At 33.1% G+C, this 19,522-nt stretch overlaps 1 protein-coding gene across 2 annotated transcripts; it reads right to left on the bottom strand.

Moving 5' to 3' along the window:
* Positions 1-207: 207 nt before the first annotated feature.
* On the bottom strand, positions 208-9,714 carry LOC115443453 (troponin C, isoallergen Bla g 6.0301). Of its 2 annotated transcripts, XM_030168858.1 has the most exons (6): positions 9,527-9,714; positions 8,437-8,467; positions 1,670-1,813; positions 1,073-1,192; positions 635-766; positions 208-496 (listed from the first exon to the last, which is right to left on the bottom strand). In XM_030168858.1, the coding sequence occupies exons 1-6, from the start codon at positions 9,548-9,550 to the stop codon at positions 468-470; spliced, it is 480 nt and encodes a 159-aa protein (XP_030024718.1). In that variant the 5' UTR covers positions 9,551-9,714; the 3' UTR covers positions 208-467. The 2 variants fall into 2 exon arrangements, with proteins under 2 accessions (XP_030024718.1, XP_030024720.1); XM_030168860.2 differs by lacking the exons at positions 8,437-8,467; positions 9,527-9,714 and adding an exon at positions 1,891-2,023.
* Positions 9,715-19,522: the final 9,808 nt, after the last annotated feature.

Below are 19,522 nucleotides of genomic sequence, written 5' to 3'. Positions count from 1 at the left end.
CAAAATTATCTAGGACAATTTGGCGTCCGCTTTAAAACAGAGGAGTCATTATATTTATCTCGCAGAGAAATCTAAAGAAATGAATATTATATCTCAACACGAATATTATTTTAAGAATTAGTTATTCTAGCACCGGGCATCGTTCTAAATCCGTCGGGTTGTAAGACGCTTGAAAACTATGAAGAGAGACCTCAAAGAAACGCGTAGACAGTAGAAATAAAGATTTATTAATATGTAGATATAAACATTACTCAACCACACGCATCAATTAAACATGAACAAATTATTATTTTGTACAATACATACATAATACTTGAAAGATAATAGATAAATGAAGTTTCAACTTTATTGTACCTTAATATTAGAGCGATGTTCGATGTTTCCATGATTCGAAATGTTGAAGTACCGAATTGTAAAGATAACTTATATTAGAAAATAAATATAAAAAAGTATATAGATATAGATGTTTATTCTCCTGTCATCATTTCCATGAACTCTGTAACAAGGAAACAAATACAATTAGCCATTACTATTTCTCAACATAAATAATTTTAGCAATTCATAAAAATCTCGCAAAATAACAATTGTTTGTAACATTTTATTTATAAGTCGCGTGTAGTAACTATATCCTTACCGTCGAAGTCGACGGTACCGCTGCCGTCAGTATCGATCTCCTGGATAAGGCCGTCCAGCTCCTCGTCCGTCAGCTGCTCATCCAACTCACGCAGGATTTCGCGCAAACTCGACGTGGGAATGTAACCGTTGCCTGTAATATCACGAGTCTATGTTGGTTTATTGTTTTTTTTTGTTTATTATTGGGCCCATGTTACTTTATCGTTGTTATTTCTAATGTTGGCCGATTTATGACTGTTTATTTAAAAAATCTTTAAGCATATTCTAGAATAAAATACATATTTTCTTTTTAATTCCGAGTCACAAACTTATTGAATCCAAATTAACTCGACTTTTTTATTCACAAACATAGTTCAGCTAGCTTTCTAATTTCAGAGTAGTATTTTTTTTAAACATAAAGATTCCTTTAAGTTTCTATATAATTAATGCACAAACTTGCCTTCCTTGTCGTATAATCTAAATGCTTCCCTAAGTTCCTTTTGCATTGCCTCAGCGTCCTCTTCAACGATGAACTTAGCGGCCAGGGTCACGAACTCGGGGAATTCAAGACGACCAGATTCTGGAAACGGCGAAATAGCATTGAACATTATTGACAAATTTTGTAGTATAGTGGCCATTACTATGAAACTCAATATTTCCATTTAAACAATAATTACAATAATATGTAATACGCGTGTCTATGTATTATCTCAGTTTCATTATTTAGGTGTAACAAAGTAATTTGAGTAAAGGATTATAACCTGTCCAGATCCCAATCTATCTTTATGCTTACAGACGAAAACCACTACAAACATGCTTACTGCTCAGAGATTTATAGTAAACACAATTAATTTCATTTCTTGAAACAGGCTAGTCGGTTATCAAAATACATCTCACATTGCATATACACAAAGTATTTCTAATTTTAGCGGATGCTCGTGGAGCTCACAAAATATTCGTTGTTGAAAGTCTACAGTAACGTCTGCGCAAACGAGCACTCATTTTGAAGTAAAATAAGATATGGTATATGGAACATAAATATCTTGGAGGTACTTACTGTCGGCATCTACTTCCTCGATAAGTTCTTCAAGAATCTTTTTGTTGAACGGCTGCCCCATCATCCTGAGGATGTCAGCGACGAAGTCGCAGGGGATGCTGCCCGAGCGGTTGTGGTCGAAGCCATCGAACGCTTTACGAAGGACTGCAACAAAGAACACTTCCTTTAACACCTCCGAATTACGTAAGTGCTGTAATATGAAGCGAGGTGCTGGGCAGTACCCTCGATGTTTAATGTGGACATTATGACCGTCGATCACTGTACTTGACTGTACTTCCTTGATTTTCAAGATTAACTTAAAGGGACAGAACTGCAGTGTTGCCCTGGTAATAAAAAGAGTTAAACTGATCGTTCGACTAGTTGCGCCGTGGCATTAGGGTTCCAGTTCAATGTACTGTGATGCAGTTAGTGCGAATATATTGTGCAACACGGCTATTTCGGTGCCCCAGCGTATGAGTTGGTGCATCTTAGACGGCCTGTGCGGTGCGTGCAGAGTCACATGTACGCGTATGTAGGTCAGTAATGAATTATAAAAATAACAATTAATATATTTTTTTCTAATTTTGAGGGTATGAGAAATCTACCAATACGCTAGTGCGTATAGGTACCACGCAGGCCTAGTGGCCTGCGGGATAGGCTAAGGCCTAATCTCTCCTAGTAGTAGAGGAGGCCCGTGGCCTGCCGTGGGACACTATATAATACAGGGCTGATATTATTATTATTGATATTATATTATCATTAAAGACAACGAAGAAAGACTTAAGTTCATAAACTTTTTTGAATAAGCAAAAATAATACAATCAACAACTAATATGCAGCCAAACGAGATTATAAAATGTGTAAAATAAATTGCGCAGTGGGGATCTATTTAATAATACGAGGCCTAGGTAACATATTAATATATTTAATCATCCCGCTGCTGGGTACGAGACTCCATTGCTAATGAGAAAAACGCGACTTCGTATACCACGATAGCCTAAGTGCGGTTTGGTGAACTTCAATTATTTATTTCATTTATTTACTAGATAATTCTACGTTAATAAAAAAAATCGGAAAGAAAGGTGAGGTACAATAGGGGGGTCTTATTGCTTATTATTGAAATATTAGTGATTATAAATATTATTCTTAAAATCTCGGGTTTAAACGTCTTAAACATTATGTTCTCTTGCTAGCAAAGTCAGTGAAAAATAATGTAGTAAGTGGGCGTTGAACCCGGGAACTCGATCTCTGTCCTCCGTTCCTATCCTCGCTAAGATATTACGACCTTACATATGAAATACTAAATGTTGGTAATAACATTTTCATCGTCGGCAATTTCCTTCAGGAACGTAGATCTAAAGAAAGTGCGTCATAGCGTGGGCGAATTTACTCCAATAACTATGTTTTTGCACTTCTCATTTGATATATTATAATAATATATATAAACGTTTCATATAACTTGTAATAATTGTCATAATCTACTATACGGAAGTATGCACGCTGTATTATTTATGTATTTCACCGTGCTAACAAATAGTTAAATATTAGGGTAGGTCATTGCTTTAATATATAAACCATATAAATGTAAAGTGATATATATCAGAAGTCTTGTCAAGTAAATTATAACATTTTTTTCAGCGCAATTAGATTTTTTAAGAAATTTTATGATCTGTAACCGAGAAGCGATAAATCTACATCCGTCAGACAGCAACACATCTTGCCGGATTCAGTTTCCGCAATTATTTCACATTAAAGCGCGACTTTGACGTAAGTAACGCATAATATCCGCCTTAATTAAATTCAAGGTGAATTTATAGTTAGTTACTATACTGCACTTTTTAATATAATTTCTTACTACTATTCACACGGGGACACTGCTTTTTTACGCTGATTAACTAGTAGACTAGAATGATACTTCGTCTTTTCTATTAATAAATGATTTGTTAGAGCCACAAATAACTAAGTTACTAAGTGTGCCTCGCGGCTTCGCCCGTGTGAAAGTCTTCCCCGTAACAAAGTCTCTAAAACACTGTTCATAGCGCCTATCTTTAAAAAATGTGATGAAAAAATTCAATTTTCCCACGAAAACAAATTAAAAGAATAAACATAGCTTATGCGTTACCAAGGATATGGTCTACCCTCGTGCCATGTTTCATCCAAATCCGTTCAACAATTTCTGCGTTAACTAACTAACTAACAAACATCTTACCATCTAAACATTTTCAAAACCTTTGCATTTATAATATTAGTGAGATTAGGTAAGTAAGTATGTAGTCAATTATAAAAAAACGGAAAAGAAAAACGAAGTGGATGGAGCTTTCAAAATATATAACACCCTATATAAGTACTAGAAAAGCTTTGCAACCACATGGCACTACATGTCGCAAATCGATACATCAATGCATAACATTAAGTTGTGAGTAGGCATTGGATGAGTTTCGGAAATCACGCCACGATGTTAAGCCTGATGGAGCGTCCGTCAAGAAGAGTACTCCTATCACTGCTATTAATCTTCTTATAGATGGAATTAGAACATTGAATACATTAACAGCTTTAAACAATTATTCAATTTAGTTAATGCTCAACACCATGTACAATATTGTAATACGTACGTTTGACTCTTTCGTCATAATGTTTATAATAACAATATTAAAAAAATAATAATAATAAGTTCACGATAATGTTCTCCGTCTTTATAACATTGTGCAGCTGTTCCATGATATTTTGGCAACAAAATAGTTTTAAAAACATGAATTTTATTTTTGCCTGAGACGTCGTGTTGTTAATTTTAATCGTCAAGAAGTCTTGGCAGTTGTCTCAAAGTTCTATGAGTTTTATTACGCTTTTTTCTCGATTTTGCCGTTTATTAATTACCCCACCCACAATATGCGTATCAAATCGTCTTGAAATCGAGTATAATACGAAATGTAGTGCATTGTCGCCACAATAGCGTCAACAGTAATTATCTAGCAATTAATTTCTTAAGCTTTGCTATTTTAATCCTCTTAATTGGATTCTTAACAAATGTTTGATTATATTTAATGGTTACAGTGACAGCTTTATGTTGAACGTTCGGATATCACCGGTGACTAATGAATTTTATATGTATTGAAAACTTTAACAGTAATATTGCTAACTATTACTAATGAATATATTTATTATTCTATTTACTCATTTAAAATAGTCTAGAATTTAATAGTCCTAAATGCATTCCGTCATAAACAGGTCAATAACTTTTATGTGATAATAAAATGAAGACGAAATCGACAGTACGTCTGCCACAACGCAACACGCAATAAATATTATAAAGTTTTAGTTTGTTGTCTTAGCAATATCTGAGTCAAATTTAAACCGCTTGGCAAATAACTATAACGTAATATGTTGTACGGCAGTTTATTATGCTCATTCAAATTTTTACAATCGTAGGCGTAAGCGGCATTCTGACACATAAAAATCAAAACTACTGATATAATTTACTTCAGTTTTAACGATGTCTATTCTTTTATTGTGAAAATAATGTTTATCAAACATTATTTATGATAAACACTATATTTTACTCCATGATATTGTATTCTTAATTATTTCAAATGTACTCGCATAATATAATAAAATCTTCGTCTCTTGATTAGTTCGTATTTTACAATAAATAATCGATTAGATTTCCATGTATTTGTAAGTGAAAGATCTCATTTGTTGCATTGACAAAATAAAATTTAATATATCGACTGTAAAATCCTAAGCAATATTATAAGAAGGTGCAAATAACGCAAGCGATATCTATTCTGTGCGGACGGAATCCGTGGTATGGCTAGTTAATAAATACTTATAGATACTAATAGCAAACATTGTTAATTTTAAAATACATACCTTAGCAATAAATTGGAAATAAGCAAATTAAAGAAACATGGTAGCGCCAAACATCCGAGTGCTTTAAAACGCTTTGATAAATCGATAACTAACAGTTTCTACCGTTTGATATATTCATCGTCATAAACCTTTCATAAACAACATTAATGATTTGTGTTCAAACAGTCGATTAGAATTCAAAAATAAACTAACGAAACGGGCTAGAATGTACTTGATAACCTATTTAGAATTAACTACAGTGTACGGCTATTTCCCATTTCGTGGAAACTCGCATATTGGTTAAACAATGACGGTAGCGCGGTCTGTCTGATTTCCACGGTAGATTGGCTCGCGTCCAACCGTGTTGCTACGATGAACCGCGGCGCTACGTGCCGCCCGCCCAAACACAAACGATTATACCTAATATACAAAATTTTGAATAATTCGGTGTATCGTTGATACTCTGTATTGCATTATAATTAGAAAATATTAATGCTGATTGATTGTTGATAAACGTATGGGAAGATCAAAGATATAAGGAGTCTCATTTAATTTTCTTGGAACTGCTTTATTTTAATAACATCTACGTGTGCTATTTTTTAATTAAATATTGAAGTTATTTACAGTATATGACGCACAAATATTAGAAAACAACAATACATGTAGTTTATTGGCTGTAGGTGTAGTTCATTTATTATTCTAAATCCACTTCATTGTGCCCTACTTTATAACAAATAGCATACATTTAAAAAATACACGATATATAAAATTATTAAGCATACATAAGTCTATACGTAATCAAGAATTTGTTTGTTTATTTAGAAGCGCTTTTCTCAAGAATTACTGCTTGGATTTTGAATGCTCTTTCGTTAATATAAAACTCTACATTATGCTTGTATTAAATATTTATTTACTTTACACGGTTTAGGGTAGGTTACCTTAAATAACAATTAGTGATTTCGTTTTATCATGTATCCAAATCGTACAGGTTTTCGGTAGAAACTCATAGCCCCATTGGGCGCTCGTTCCCCTAAAATAAGGGGATACCGTTGAAGCATTTTTAAAAGTGCCCTCGGTTCACAAATAGTAAGAACCCACCACCATTTCCTCTTTTACTTTGACGATATTATCTCCAGCAACAAGTCAATCAAAATCCCATGTTAGGTAAATTATTTCAAACTATAATATTCACTATTATCACTATACTTACTATAATATTATCATCTATTATATACTACGTCTAATGCACGAGAACTATATTTAATATACTAGTTGTTGAGTTTTCGGCACCCGTTCACTCGTTCTTCATTTTCATGGGGCAACTAGGATATATGCTTCGCTTAGCAAGAGTTGAAACCTGACAGGCAAGGCATGTGTTGATTCATTAACACTGGAAAGTCTGAAAAATTAGATCAAAAAGGATTGTATATCCATACTATCTAAAACATGTCCTGAACGGATCATGTTTTTGAACAAGTACATCTTACTCAACAATAAAACATTTCTCTTAGAAAGTACTATTGAACCTGAAAATTTTGACCTATATGCTTTCCGGACATATTGATATGGAAACAATGAATAAATCAATGATCCAAGTTATTAAGATTATACTAAACATTAAAATTGTAAAATATAGAAAGGGCTTACAGCGTTTACAAGCTCCAATGGAATAAACATGAAAATATTCATTAGAAACTAGTATTATATTTAAGTAGCTTTTTGATTTAAATTATTTAAGAATATAAAAAGAAGAAGATAAATAATAAATATAAAAAGCAACATTAACGTTTAGAATATAGAGATATTATATTCTTGAAAATGTACGTGCATATTTATTAAAGTTTTAATTGTTGTTACTTGATACGTCATCTGTATCAATTTAATTTATTCTAGGAGTCTCAACAGAAACAATAATATTAAAAGCGATATTATTAACCTTTGAATAATCGTACGTCATGGTGAATAATAAAGCTCGTTGAAATAAAAGTTTTGTTAGCAATTTTCACATAGTTCATTCAGTACATAAAAAGTTTGAAGTCACAATGACATGTTCTTGTCATCATTCAAAACTTTAAAGCGGTTTACTAATTTTCTGTCTTTTTTCACTGTACGCGTCAAAGATCATTCAACATTTGGCAACGAGACAAATGTTTAATGTTTGTGCACTCAATTTTAAGACTATCTTTAATTTGCTTTAACAATCCGATGTTTTTATAGGTACAATAAAATGCTCTTTAATATTTCTTTACATCTAGTAATTACTAATTCCGTAACAACATTATTTATTCATTTAGCCGACGTAAGTAATGAGCGACGAGTTAGAATTTATTTTGTATCGTTACGAATACTCGGTGTAATATGCAAGTTATTTCTCGAAGCTAATTTTGACAAAACATATACATTAATTTCCTATTTTTCTTTCCTGACCTGAGGGAGCATTAACACAATTCTTAAGCAACAAGATTCGACGAAAAAAACATGCGTCTGAACAAACAGATGCATTGGGAATCGAATTAGGGTCACTGGATTTGAGATAGCAGTAGCTATAAAATTACGTTATTTATGTTAACGTATTAGAATTTATGAAATTAGTTTTGTGCTTATGGTAATTATTATTGTTAAAATTATGAGTATTCATGTTGTTGATAGGCTACTGTTGACATTAAAAAAAATATTATTGGTATAAACATATTACTTAAAGCGTGTTAAGAGTGTAATTTTGTTCCAACAGTCACGCCCTCTGCCATCAAGACTTATTCCGGGACGTCTAATTAAACCCACACGAAAAAATTTCAAGAATAAATTATGTGTGGCACGCGTGCGTTTTTATGGAGTTACCTCTATTGTTAGCTGGCTTCGAGCCAATTCTGAGTTTGCGTTTTTATGTACTTATTAAAAGTATAATTTTACATTTTTCAACTTTATTATGCATTTTTACTTACCGGCGATTTGTTCTGGGGGGAGCTCATCGGCCTGAAAAAAATACATACGCTGTTACTTCATCGAAAGAGAAATCTAGAACTGATATAACCCAAAATATGTAATGGTTTTATTCGAGTTATCGATAAAAAACACGAACGCAAACAATCTTTCTGCTTTCTTTTAACTTTAAAAGCTTTATTTACATTACTATGGCTTATGCGATGTTAGTATCTACAACATTGGATCAGAGTCCAATTTCCAGCAAAAGTGAGTGAAACATAATAAATATATTTTATGTGCAATTGAAACTAAAATAGAATCAATGGTCTTGCGCACTCTCTGCTACACGAACGAGATTCGAAGCCGGCATGACGCGACTCGTTTCTACTGCTTCTAAAAATTATGCTCGTTTTTATGGCGACATTAAATATCATGCGCCGCAATACGTTTCAGTTTATATGGGTTTGTATATAAATCTGTCGTATTAAATTATTACTTCTTGAAATTATTTTTAACTAATGTTTTGATTATAAACAGGCATTAAGTATTAACTATTGGTAAAAATGCTAGTTTGAAATTTCAATTTTTATTTATAGTTATTTTTGCAAGTTTAATCACAGCTTTTTCTCATAAGTTATTAATCCACAACGCCACAAAGTCTACACTTATTTGATTATATTTTTTATTAAAAAAGGTATTTGATTGTCATCAAGATGTTATCAACTTTTAGTTTATTATTTATTTTAGCAAACATTCAATTTGAATAATATTATTGCGTTTTATATTCTTGCAAATGTCGTATACAATTTTCCCATAAAAGCTCGATTTAATATTTAAAAAAAAACTGTTTACTTTACAATGCTATTTCTTAAGAGAATAACATTTATCAAATTAGTTGTTAACAAACTGATGATAACTGGCTCTCACAGCTGCTGTCAGTCAGCTGTCACAAACCCATTCAAACGTGTGTTATGAATACAACGACGGCGTGTGTTAGCTTCCACTCAACCGGGATTAGTTTTGTTTATTTCCTACCGTAGCGTTATATATTTCTATTATACTATTTTTTTTTTTTTTTTTTTATTAATCAATCTTACTGAGGACACCCACCCAGTCTTCGGTGTCCAGAACCATGTTTAATGTCACTAGTTAACACTGTGAGACGCACAACACGACTGGCAGCCAGTCCGATGTTTCCAGCGTTCAGGGTTATTTTCTGCTGCCTCGCGATAGTCTTGCCTTTCGGATACTTTCATATAACGGCCGGTGCGAGGGGCAGCGGGGATCGGCGGGCCCGAGTCCTCCCCGGTTGCCTGTGCTTGCACCGACCAATCGCGTGAGCCTCAAACGGCAGGATGCTAAAGTATTTTTAGTATAAACGTGGTTATGAAAAACGTAAACAAGCGGTGTGTGTGGTGCCGCTGGCGTATAATGCCCGCCCGCCCCCTGCAACCTCGCCGGTGCCGCCGCGACCGCCGTCCGCCTCGCGTACGACCCCAGCTTTCTGCTCTGTCATGAACGAGAATAATTATAATTTTAAAGTTGTTTGTCGGCTGCCGAAAATTTATTAGCAAGATGTAAGGCGATAGTTAAATTTCGTTTGATGAAGTTACGTTTATAGATTCGTGTAACGTTATTAATTAATCAAAACATAAAATTTTCATCCCATCGTATTAAAACTATCAATATTAAATGCGATAAAAATATTTTGCATAAATTATTATTCCATAATTATACTTGACGTACTTATTCCGTATTAAAATTGTATATTTATCTAGTGGGCTAAGGCAAACCATCAAAGAGCGGTGAAAATGAATATACCAATATCTTTAACTTTTATACACACACACTTACGCCTCTTATAAGATATATACCTGAAGTGATAGACAGAGGTGCAAAAGGTGCACCCACTTTCTGCCGCGTGTATTCAGGCGAGTCTACTGCCATATCGGGCACAAATTCCAGACTCCGGGCTGATACTGAGTAGAAAAACACAATATCACTTTGCCCGACCCGGGATAAAACTCGAGACCTCAACACTGTAGTCGTGTTGTAATACAACTACGCCACCGAGGCAGTCGATATATAAATAAATAAATAAAATAAAGAAATAACTTTCATAATAGTAAAAAGAATAAGATATAGGTATTAATTTATCTATGTAAATTGTAGCAATCACAAACTCCAATTCCGTAGATTTTTCGATTCCGAAGATTCCGTACCATTTTTTCAATATAGTCTTCTTAACTAATAAACGTTAGGTATTAATCAGTGTTCTAACACATATTTAGCAATAACTTCCTTCTGCATAATTATTATTTGGGAAGATAAAGTCAAAACAAACATAATATCTAATCACTAAACAAATGTTTTTATTGGTAACCTCCTGTATATATGTTTATTTATACCTACGTATTAATTAATAATCTGTTATTTTACGTGCGCTCACGTTCATAACTTTTTTTTTCTTGTATAGGTATGGATTTTATAATTAATGATTTTTGAAGATGTTTTTTCATTTGTTTACAAATCTTTAAAGATGTTTATCACCTTTGAACATGAATACTATATTTGGAAAAAAGACAAAAAAAATATTATCGGGATTGTATAAACCTGGGGTGGATATTTATAACAAATATTTGTATTTATAGTTAATCCAATCTATTCATACTGTAGACAAATATATTCATACTGTGGCTCAACCATTTTAAAAATTGTAATATGGAATAGTGGTCTTTTGAATTTTTTTAATATTTTAAGACAGAAGTTAACATTACATCTTTTACTACATAGCATACAAATATTACATTTGTAATTTAATTAGTATGTTAATAACTGACACACTCGGCACAAGAAATTGGAGCATCGCAACCTAGCGTCTGTGCTACATAAAATTTATATCCTATACGTATTAAGTTAACAAATCAGTTGTTGACAAATATCTGTTTTTCCGCTTAAGTATATTTTTATCCCGACTTATTTTAGAAGCTGTGTAAATGTCCTCAGTCTTTTTTTAGTAAAAGAAGGAGTCACAAAGGGCGTATTCTAAATTATCTTTGTTTTAGTAAAGTGATGTTTAACAAATATTTCATTCGACAAAGATGCGCCAATCCGTCATCGCAGCGAATGATGCATGCTGTCACAAGATGAATTGTTTTTGAGTGGAGAATTGGCACAGCGTTGGTCGCAATAACGTCTTGTTAACTATAGTCTATTGCCCTCCTTTCTGTCACGCTTTGTTAGTAAACATGTCTATTGGTGACAAAATAAACCAAATGATTTTACAATACGTGCTGTCCATCAAATACTTAATAATCTTCTATTGTAGTATTGTAAATGCGAAACTTTGGGAAGATACTTGTATATTTGTATTATTAAAGTATTATGCATTATGGGTCAACATTATTTGTTTGACACAATATAATTGCTATACCGTTTTTTTTTCCATTTACAATCGTTTTTTATCACTTTATTTTCAGCAGAGTTCACATTAGCGTAATTTTTAATTAATATATGGCTAAGAATGAATAGGTAAATTAAATAGCCTAAGGAAGCTAGTAAATTGATGGCTGCATCCTCTTTAATATATTAGTGTTCAGCAGTCATTATGTAAGTCAAAATCACCCTATTAGCGAATTGTAAATCTGGCATTAGACTGAATGCTACACTGAAGCCAGGTTACTAATGCGTAACACACAACTAATTTGACGTTCAACTGAGCTCTGGCGTTATAAGAATTTGTCATTGCTTCTGTGTTGACAGGTTCTCGATTCGATTTCGATAGCTCATGAAATTATATTTTGGCTTTGATTATTTTTAAGACGTACGTATTTATCTTTCTATATTAGTGACAAGTCTTGCGCTGTTAAAAAGGATGAAGGAACAGATATGTTGCTATGTACATTTCATTATTGATGCAACAAATATATAAAACTATTATGAATGTTATTAGTTGAAACCTATCGCGCCCAAATTATACCTATGAGCTAAATCGGTGGCACCCTGCAGAAACAGTGAGATCAGATAAAAATATTTTAATACTCTAAACCGACAACAATATAATATATTAATAAATTGCAGAAAGTAAATGAAGAAAAAATCAAATTTATTAAATTCACGCAAAGTAGAGATCTGCCTACTTTTACTTTGCCTTGCTTCCACATTGTATGCATGTACAATGTACATAGAATGTGGATAAATTATTTTAGACGTGGTCACTAGCTGTCGCGCCAACTCGACGTGTTGAGTTATAATCCTCGATTTTTCATTACCTCCACATTAACACTTGCATACAAGAGGCTGATGACATTATTACAGAAGGAAATTATATTACATAGAATAATTTATAGCTATTAAACATGACTGGTGCTAGTCGGTCCCATAATGTACTCGTAATGGGTGGCTGCCAGTACAAATGTACTAACAATAAATCAAACGAATTTTTATGAGCACTGGAAATCTCGAGACAGGCTATTTTAAGAAATAGTTATGAACTCTACAGTTCGTAAAATCATTTAAATCCAGGACGGTTGTAAAGTACTTCTGATACCGATGGAAAACTTTTAAGAGGTCACTGAGTGTATTTTTATTTTAGTAACGTGTCTGTAATTATAAATACGCAGCAATTGCATATTATAGTGGAGAGTCGTTACAAATAAATATGTTCAAAAGGCGTATTGCACGTTTAACCAATAATTCTAAGATTTATATGACAATACCATCGTATGGAAGCCATAAATGTAACAAGATTGTTTTCATATCTTTTCTTCACAACATCTGTGTTTCAAATGTGAGAGCATTAGCAAATCTCAAGTTGATTGAAACCCTAGTGTAGGTACGGGCGCATCCCACGCAAGTCACGTCTCATTTGTTTATACAATTGTACGGTTGCGGAATGATATGTTTCAACGTGAAATAATGCTTCGCCCGAACTTTAGTCCAGTCCGTGTTTTATTGTGTATGCGATTCGAAGTTTTATCTCGTACAGCTGGTTGCCGGATAATCCGTGTATAAATAGCTTATAGACAACAAAACGTCAACAAATCCGCTCGCATCGGATACCGCTCCCTGTCGAATCTTGTCCGACTAATAAGCGTATGAGTATATTTTACGATCGTTTGTATTATTAAAAGCGATTTTCTTTCGGCCGTTAAGAGCGTTTACGCATCCGAGCGCCGTATGTCTCAAAAACAGCACTTTTCGAAGGAGATAATATCCATCAAAACATTATTTTAAAAACATATGAATTAGTAATTATTATAGAAAATTTTGTTGTCTAAAAAGTTAGTAGAGAAAATTTTGAGATTTATTGAGTATTTGTAAATTGTTTAATGATTACTGAACAGAGGTTTTCAAATTTGCGCTTCGAACGTCTATTTCGAAGCTCAAAATATCTTAAACCACTAAGGAACATAACAATATGTTATTTTTATCTAACTAAAAAGATCCTGAAGAAAAAAAGTTAGTAGAGAAAAAATATCTTTTTATGTTTAATTCATGAGAAATAAAAATTCAAAGAATTCGAAAATTTCAGAAATGTTGGTCATTTAAATGATTTTTTTTTTATCACTATATCTTACTTAATTGAATATAATATTGGATTACTATAATAGAAGAACATCTCCTTAAAAACATACAATTTAAAAATTCTACAAAATTAGTTCTGTTATTTTTCTATAAATATTTTAAATACCACTATAAAACCCAACGCGCAAATCGTTTCAAATTAGTCCGCCAGCCTAGCGCAACAAGGAACAAAAAATCTTTTGTATGGAATTGACATGGCATTTAATGGCGGATACTGCTATCTCTCTCTCTCAGTACAGTTTCTCTTTCTTTACCTCACCGCCATTATTATTGTTTGTTTATTTCCTGACGTTTTGGAATACATTTGTGTTTATTGATTTATGTTTGTATTATTTGTTATTCAAACAAGTAAAAATATACTAAAAAGTGTTTTTGTTGGTGTAAGTGAATACGTTTTAAAGACATGCCACCAAAAAAACGTTTCATTACGTGTGAAATTTGTGGAGATCGAGCCAGTCGAATAAATTACAAAAGCAGAATGTTTATGGCGAAATTTCCATTGGATGAGGTCAGATAAGCATTAATTAGATGTTTTTAGTCATCGCGCAAATAAAGTAGCTTAGAAATAATAAAAATTCTCATTTTCTAAGTACCATTATGTTACTAGTGATGTTGTTATGATTATCGATATCGATACCCATTTAGATCCAGATTCTGTGGGAACATAGTGATAAAAAGTAGTAATTCTAACTATCTACATACCAAGTTTAATCGCAATCATTTTAGATTTTTTGCGGGTACGAATAATAAACATACAATTGCATGCACACGCTTTATAATATTAGTAAGATGATGACTGATCATCAGGACAAAAATACTAAAGTCGTGTATGTGTCGGTGTGTGTGTGTGTGTACTTAAAAATGCGTTGAGCAATCAATGTGCCTGGTCACTGTTTATGATTTTCGGATTAAATATAATGTAATAAGCAATTTATTTACAATTAAAAAATATTTCCAGATGCCGAAAGTGAGTTCAGATTGTGGGAAAAGAAGATTTGATATAAGTTCCTTTATAATATCTTTCAAGAGAAGTGCGACAAAGAAGTGTCACCATCCTTTGACTTTATAATTAAATATTCTCATTGTAACTTGACCTATCATAAGTGCAACTATATTCGCCTACATGGTGAACAAAGGATTTTATTTTAAAATACAATTATTATTAAACATGTAAATGCTTTTCATTTTATTTCGAGTCCCCATTTCAGTCCAGCCTTGTAATTATTATGCTAAAATGTTCACTGTATATTGTGAGTTGGATTGATAATGTGGACTCGAAAATACATTATATGAATTTTATCAAAGTAGCATTAGCGTCGATTCCCACCAGTAGAATTTATCGATATCGATAAAAAGTGCTCACTACTATGTATTTTGTTCAGTTGGTAGTATTGTTATTTGACGTTCCTGACGTATTTTTCCGTGATATTGGTATTGATACGCCATGTAAATTCGATTTTATTTCTTTGTATTAAGTCCTGTCTCTTAAAACGTAGTGATTATATTCTCTTTGTAGTCCGCCTTGAGGCTTTCTAGAGAGAGGACGTATCGCTCGTCGCTCCGGCGAGACTCCAGTTGGACTTTGCTGTGCGTAGAAAAAATAGTCACGTGTATACAGTGATTGCCACATCTTAGTACTTTAGTAAGTAAAATATTTTTTTTCTTTAATGATTGACAATAATTTTAGTAGTTACTATAAATTATTATTATATTATTATGTTTCAGACACAATGGGAAGTAAAGCTATTTCTAGGCAAGAAAAGGAAACGTAACAACGCTGAAACTTCGGCTAAAGCAAAAGCTAAAAGATTGATGTACTAATGTTATAACATGCGTCTGTAGTTATGGTTGTTGCTATTTTTACTCATTAAACACTTGAGCATAGTTACTCGAAGGAAAAAATGGAACCTTAAGCTAAAAACAATTAGCCCATTGAAATGTTACATGAGCTTTGTATTTTTAGAGGACCCAATTTTATTTTTAGAACATGTGTGGGGGGTCAATAGAAGCTTAATCTCAAGTTTGTGAGGTCGTCCCCCTTGTCCCCTGGCCGCCATCATGGAAAAAGGGGTGAAAACACTTTTTTCGCGATATCTCGGAAACTATGCGTCTTACATAAATTTTGTAAAGTGATAATTTGTAGCAAATTATTTTGCCTACAAATATGTTTATATAACTTTTTGCCCTAAATTAAAAATTAAAGAAGTTATAAGCAAAAATGTGAGAAAATGTTTATAAAAGTTTTCTTTTTTGCTCTATAACTAATTTTTTTTAAATTTTACAAAAAAATTACCTCAAACTAACTTGTAAATGATCTTTTGAGGAAAATTGTTCCTTATAATTTTTTTTTAGTTCATTCATTTAAAACGCTGTTACAGCGCTCCAAAGTTTACCGGGTTCGTCAATGCTCATGAGAATCTGGTCGAAACAAAATGTTTAACTTATTTTTGATTTTTTTTATTGTAAATATATTATTACAATTTTTTTGTTAAATTCGTACATCTTTACTTATTTATTCCTAACTCTTTTCTTTGCCATAGAACTTACCAAATTTAACTTATCGAATGTTATGCAGGTAGAAAAGGTATGAGTTACCATTTGGGGATAAAGGAGAAAAAAAACATATTTGCAGGTATAGTTTCCGAGATATCGCGAAAAAAGTGTTTTCACCCCTTTTTCCAAGATGGCGGCCGGGGGACAAGGGTGGCGACCCCACAAACTTGAGGTTAAGCTTCTATTGACCCCCCACACATGGCCCAAAAATAAAATTGCGTCCTCCAAGAAATGCAATATTCGGTCCTTAAATTGTAACATTTCAATGGACTAAACGCACATTTCAAAACTCGTTTTACGCCCGCGGCGTGCGCGGTTGTATGCGGTACCCGCTGTATTGGCGGCCAATTAGTAGAATCGTGCGGGCCACGGTAGCACCAGCGCGCTCTGTGGTTAGTAGGTGGGCGACTGCAGTAGTCGGTAGGGGAGGGGTGGTTACAGAAATCTGACGCCATTTTCCTCCATCGTGATCGTTTCTGATATGTGTCCATGGCGTTCTGGAACTCAACTGACCGTTAACTGTCCATCTTGTAACCGCCCGCCTTGCGATAATCGCTCGCCAAGTTTGCAGGACATAATCGGAACCGCGGTGGTTACAAATCGCACAGATCTCCGGTCGTCATGAGTTTGGAAATAAAACAGCCGTTTCTCAACCACGGCGGGCGCGAGTAAAATCCGCTTCGTGATTTCTTAGCCTTATAGAATCACTTTGCTGTCCCGTTGTCAAAACGTTTACAACTCGCCAAATACCCATTGCGCGAGTCCCACTCGCACTTGGCTGATTTTTGCATAATGCATAGGTACGCTTACTTTCAAATAACAAGGTTTTTGTGTTCACTGATGCGCACTGTTAAGAAAATTCAAGTGACGAGAGACGGAATCCTATATCTTTTCTCCTCTTTGAACCTTAGAAATAAGGGATTTGGTAATTTATGTAGCTAGTGAATAAAGCTACTAGTAGTAGTTAGTATACCTATCTTCTTAACTATTTGGGCTAGTTTAGGTTTACACGCTCACATCAATTTTACATATAATTTTATCCTGACGTTTAACCCTGTGCAGGTTTCGGCGTCATTATACTTGTATAAATTAAACGCGTCTAGATCCATATGCAGTTTTACTTAAGTATGTAGTGTTTGCGTAAACTTCGATAACAATAATAGTATATTCTATATATTTTTTAATTTTTAGGTAATCGTGCCTGATATTACACTCAAAATAAATAAGGTTATTAAAAGCCGCAAAATTATAGATTTTCAATATTTTTTGGATCAAATTAAAACACTCAATAACCACAACAGAGCAACAAGTTGTAGTATCGAACATTTACAACTATTGAAAGAGAATGTTTGCTTGTAGTCAATATTTTTAATAAAGTGTAATATGTGCAATATGGAATTTAAGCTATTTAAGCGCTAAGAGATATACTGATAGTATGGACGTATATCGTGGAACTGTGAATGGAGCTATGATGACTGAAGTTGGTAGATCAAATTTAAACGAACAGTTAGCTTCCATAGATTTACCAATATTAACGCAAAATGTTTACATGAAATGTTACGACGAGTTAGCTAAATGATTGAAATTAGCTGCAGAGGACAGGATGCAAGATGCTGTGGCGATGTAAAAGACGGTATCCCCATACTTACAGTCAAAGCTGACTGCTGTTGTTCAAAAAAAAGTACAGAACCAACTATTTTGCTTCGTCGTGTGTCGCAAATATTATGCAAAACTATGGATATAAAACTGGTAAATTGTTATACATGGATGTACAATCGATCGATTGATGATCGATGTCACTGAGAAGCAATACCTATTAAAAAAACTATCCAAAAAATATAACCAACTTCCGAAAAAGAAGTCTTTTATTTCTCACTTTTTAGTTATACACCTAAAAATGACATCTCATTACATACACCTTCTGACTCAAAATATAAATTCCAATATGTAATATCAATGACTTAATTTAAACTTTCAATACGCTAAATATTAAAACCTGCAGATCTATGGAGTAATTATGTGGTCCATTATAAACATCGTAGCACAGTAATTTTCCTGATTTATTGTCTGATTACGGAGTTCTGGTGCCTATCTTTCGGCTTCATGATGAGCTCCACTTTACTAAAGGGTACTTTCTAAATGCAAATGCTTAAATTTTTAAGCATTTGCATTTAAAAGTGAAAAATAACAATTTGTAAAATTTGTTAAAAATGTTTATTTTTTTTTATAATTACAAAATGATACATATAAACTATTTCATGATGAATTCTTATATATTTAATAATAGAATTCTTCATTTATCATAAATTCATAAATCATAAGTTACATTCCAATTAGATAATTAAAGCGAAAAGATCAAAATTGGTTGGTCTGACTATAAAGATAGCCGACGCGCTAACTCTACGCACACAGCTACGCAACGGCTCTGTGTGAGTGAATTTTGCGAAGAATTACCTATAGTTGACTTCACGCGCGGCACGTAAACGCTCTTAAACTGTTTTACATCTATGAATGTACGATGTAATAAAATGTATTATATATGTTTTTTTTTAATATTTATCAAGAAATACAGATACATATTAATATTTTATATAGACAAAACATTTCGCTGTATTTTTATTTGTATTTTTTAGGGTTTGTGCCCAAATTAAGACTTCGTTAATGTAATAATGATGTGTACGATAAAGTCAGATAAATACCTCTCACGCCTCCCGCTCTTCTTACGTTACGTCTAATTAAAGTTATTCTGGGCTCGTTGGTAAACAAAATGTTACTCCATTGGTCTGAATACGTATTATTGTGCGTTTTTGACGATGCATGCCGAACTATTACTCAGCGACTAAACAGTTTAGTTAGTGTTCTGAGAAGCTTTAAACTTAAGTAGTTAGAGTCTATATTCCACAGTCTGTTCATAAACTAGAATTCTTAGCTTAATTCTACAGAACTAGGAAAACACCTTCATTGCCC

This window comes from Manduca sexta, chromosome 17 (genome assembly GCF_014839805.1).
Source record: "Manduca sexta isolate Smith_Timp_Sample1 chromosome 17, JHU_Msex_v1.0, whole genome shotgun sequence".
In the NCBI taxonomy this organism is placed as follows: domain Eukaryota; kingdom Metazoa; phylum Arthropoda; class Insecta; order Lepidoptera; family Sphingidae; genus Manduca; species Manduca sexta.
Note: the sequence above shows the minus strand (reverse complement) of the source record. Positions and strands in the feature narration are given on the sequence as shown.

Coding starts and splice junctions, on each gene's coding strand:
- LOC115443453 (XM_030168858.1), bottom strand. CDS start 9,550: ATGGTTCTGGACACCGAAGACTGG. Junction 1,193..1,669: donor CGAGGAAGTAGATGCCGACA/GTAAGTACCTCC, acceptor CGCCGTTTCCAG/AATCTGGTCGTCTTGAATTC. Junction 767..1,072: donor TAGATTATACGACAAGGAAG/GCAAGTTTGTGC, acceptor GTGATATTACAG/GCAACGGTTACATTCCCACG.